At 33.7% G+C, this 3,644-nt stretch overlaps 1 protein-coding gene across 1 annotated transcript; it reads right to left on the minus strand.

The window, feature by feature from the left end:
* Nucleotides 1-1,670: 1,670 nt before the first annotated feature.
* Nucleotides 1,671-1,808, minus strand: LOC115833151 (keratin-associated protein 22-2). The gene is given in 1 exon segment (XM_030806260.1): nucleotides 1,671-1,808. A coding segment is annotated over 1 exon segment (138 nt).
* Between the last annotated feature and the right edge of the window lie 1,836 nt (nucleotides 1,809-3,644).

Below are 3,644 nucleotides of genomic sequence, written 5' to 3' on the forward strand. Positions count from 1 at the left end.
CCAGGACGAATGCATTGATACCCATTTGCACAATAAGTTAATAATTATGAAATTCTATACAAAATACAGCAGCCTCCATCATTCTAGAGCACTAACTTGTCTCGAGAATCAGAACTGTGTATAGGACTAAACACAAATTTTCAATCCTGCACAATCTCACCAAAAATCTTTCAGTTTTACCTTTCTCAAAGTTGATTTAATTTATCATGACTGCAATAGAAATTAAAATGTTTAACCTTTAAATTTGTTAATCCATTAAATGGGATAATTTACGCAAATAATGAGCAGAGGCCAACCTATATCTTAGTAAAAATGGAATCACTTCCCTCTTATTTTCATTTTTCACCAGAGGAATGATCACCAACTTCTCTGCCCAGTCACTGGTTGTGCAAGTCGGGTTGGAACTGCTAATGGATTGACTTTTTCACTCCAGGGAGGAAGGAATAGACAGCAATACAGTGTTTTCATTTCTGTTTGCTTTCAGAAAGCCTGCACTTGGGGGCTGGGAGATACTTTGCTGGTCTCATATTGATCTATAAAGTGTGATCCCTACGTTGATCATTGGTAGTTCTGTACATTTAAGAGTAGCAAATGAATATGTACTATTATTTGTTTATATTTTATTCTCATTGGTTTATCATAATGACTAATAATTCATTAATAATATTTAATAAGTGGATGGAATAAACATGATAAATTATCACAGGGAGTTTCACAGAAAGTCAACTCTCATAATTAAGACCTATCACCAGAATGCATTTGGGCCAGAAATGTGGTTTGCAAGATGTTATTCTATCCAAATCACCACTTTAAAAAATAGTAACAGGAATTCTGCTAGAAGATGATCAGAGTTAGAAAAACTCAAAAGAGTCGCTTAGATCTCTAAATGAGGTAATCTTTGCTGTGGAAACACAGGATTATCAGGCATACCAACCAGCTTCATATAGAGGATTCTTATCTATAAGAGTGAGTAAAAAGAGGTCAGAGTACTCAATGCAGGGCTGGAGTTGTATCAGTACAGAAGCACATGTTTAAATGTAGACTATTAGGAGAGAGAAAATTGCAGTAGAAAATAGCTTGGTGAGTAATAGTGCTACTGGTTTTGCCAATTACCTAGGTCAAACATTGAATTTTTCTAAAATGAAACTTGCATTAGATCAATATAGAGAACAGTATTCTTGAAACTGCACTTGCAAATGCTTTTATACAAACATTGTTGGAAATACATCAGTCATGCCTTGCCTGTTTTGTCACATCACTAACTAAAACAGCCACAGGTAGCAATTTCACTCTCTCTCTCTTTCTATTTCTCCCTTTCTCTCTCTCTCTTTCACACACACAAATACACAAATGATAAAGAGAAATGGATATATATGATAAGCAATACATATTCTGAAAGTGATTATATTTATTAAAATGCTAATTTATTTATAAGTTTTCCTGCATGGAAATTGTTAATATTATAACAGACATAAACAAACACATAAAAGTAACAAAATATCAAAGGATTTTCCCACTAACTGGTAGGTAATTCTACTAATCCAATGCAAATATGACCTGTGGTAATCAATAATTAGACTTAGTTAAAATTGGAGAGACAATAATGAATCCATAAATAACCCTGTTGATGCAATTAGTGCATCACAAGAAAATGGCTCAGTGATCAGCAATCAGAATTTCTTTGTAGGAGCCAATAGGAATCTTCCATAGGAGCATGGAAAGTTGCAGGCATGTCCAGAGTTACCATATTCAGAGCCACAGCTGCAACCATAGTCCAGGCTACCATACTAGTTGTGGTAGCAGCACATGGTGTCAGAAGATGGAGTTCAATTGAGGCAGATAGTAGTTTCTGAAATTTGACTCTCCTGATTTGTACAAATTATTTTATCCAACCTGAGTTATATGTGAAGCAAACCACAATCTACGTTGGACTCATTCTCACAACTAATTTGCATTAAGATTAAAAAAAAGCCTTCAAGAATCTCTTAGCCATATGTCCAGGAAAATATTAAAATTGCTATGTGTCAGGATGCCAACAAGTAAAATCATGAGCCTTAAGGAGATATTCTCTTAATTTTGTGGCTTTTGCTTACTTAAAATCCCAATTTAAACTTGATGATTAGCTTCTGTGTGATCACATAAAGCTTATATTTCCTGCCTCTTGAAACATTTCTTTTTTTCTTTTTCAGTATCCTCCTCTACCTCCATAAATGCAGTCCTTAAACCACAGAGTGGCCAGGAATGGTTAGGGAAGGTTGGCTATGCAGTGAGGAAGCCGACGAAAATGTCTTTATTTACTTGCAAATATGCCTGTATGTTTTGACTAATTTATTTCTTAATCAGTGGGACTAAAAATTTTCTTCCAAGTTCATATGTAGTTTATGTTCTTGGAGTAGTAAAGTTTTTCCTCTTCCATCGTCCTCACTTTGGTTATATTATTAGTTGTGGTGTTCTCTTTGCATCTGAGAAAGCAATTATAAACAATTACCCACCATGTCTCAAAATTCATGTTTTTCTCTCCTGACACATAATATTGAATATTTTAACTTCTTTTTATAATTAATGAATTTGCTTATTTTAAAATATATTAATTCCGAATTTCCAAAAGTATTGTAAAGATACTTTTCATCTTCTAGCAGAATTCCTGTTACTATTTTTTAAAGTGGTGACTTGGATAGAATAACATCTTGCAAACCACATTTCTGGCTCAAATGCATTCTGGTGATAGCCTTAATTATGAGAGTTGACTTTCTGTGAAGCTCCCTATGATAATTTATCATGTTTATTCCATCCACTTATTAAATATTATTAATGAATTATTAGTCATTAATTATGATAAAGCAATGAGAATAAAATATAAACAAATAATAGTACATATTCATTCATTTGCTACTCTTAAATGTAGCAGAACTACCAATGATCAACGTAGGGATCACACTTTGTAGATCAATATGAGACCAGCAAAGTATCATATCAATAAGAGGCAAGTAGAACATTTAGTCAGAATTTCGGAACTGCACACAGTAGTTCATAAACTTTAGTGGATATATACCACCACCTTAACAATCGGAAAAGGCATGGATTCTCAAACCAGAAAAAAATCACTGTGATGAACTCCTCCACTAGTTTGCGTATGATCCAAAAGGATCCCAGAGTACATGAATTTATCCCCAGTTACCCCAAGCATAGAACAAAGATTGTGATTATTCTACACAGAATTTGAGTATAGAAAGTTGCATCACGTCATTCATTTGGTTATTTTTTCACTAATTCATCAAATCTTTATTAAGAATCTGCTGTATCAGGCACTGTTATAAGAAATGCAGATTGAGCAGATGAACAAAATAGGCAAAGTCTCTACTTTCTGGAGGTTACAATTGAGACAGAAGGGGTAGAGAAACTGATTTTAAAAATGAATGAAATAGATTCTAACAGTGAAGAATCCTGTGAGGATAATAAAACTCAGTGAGTTACATTAAATTCAGTTACTGGAGGTAGACTAATTAATATAAGGTAGCCATTAAAAGTCTCTCTGGGAAGTTAACATTTCAGTTGAAATGGAAAATGAGTCAAATATTCCTGGTATTATTTTAAGAAAGAGAAATCAGTAAGTGCAGAGGCCAGGGCCTTATTGTGAGAAGAAA

Source organism: Nomascus leucogenys, chromosome 25, assembly GCF_006542625.1.
Source record: "Nomascus leucogenys isolate Asia chromosome 25, Asia_NLE_v1, whole genome shotgun sequence".
Classification (NCBI taxonomy): Eukaryota; Metazoa; Chordata; class Mammalia; order Primates; family Hylobatidae; genus Nomascus; species Nomascus leucogenys.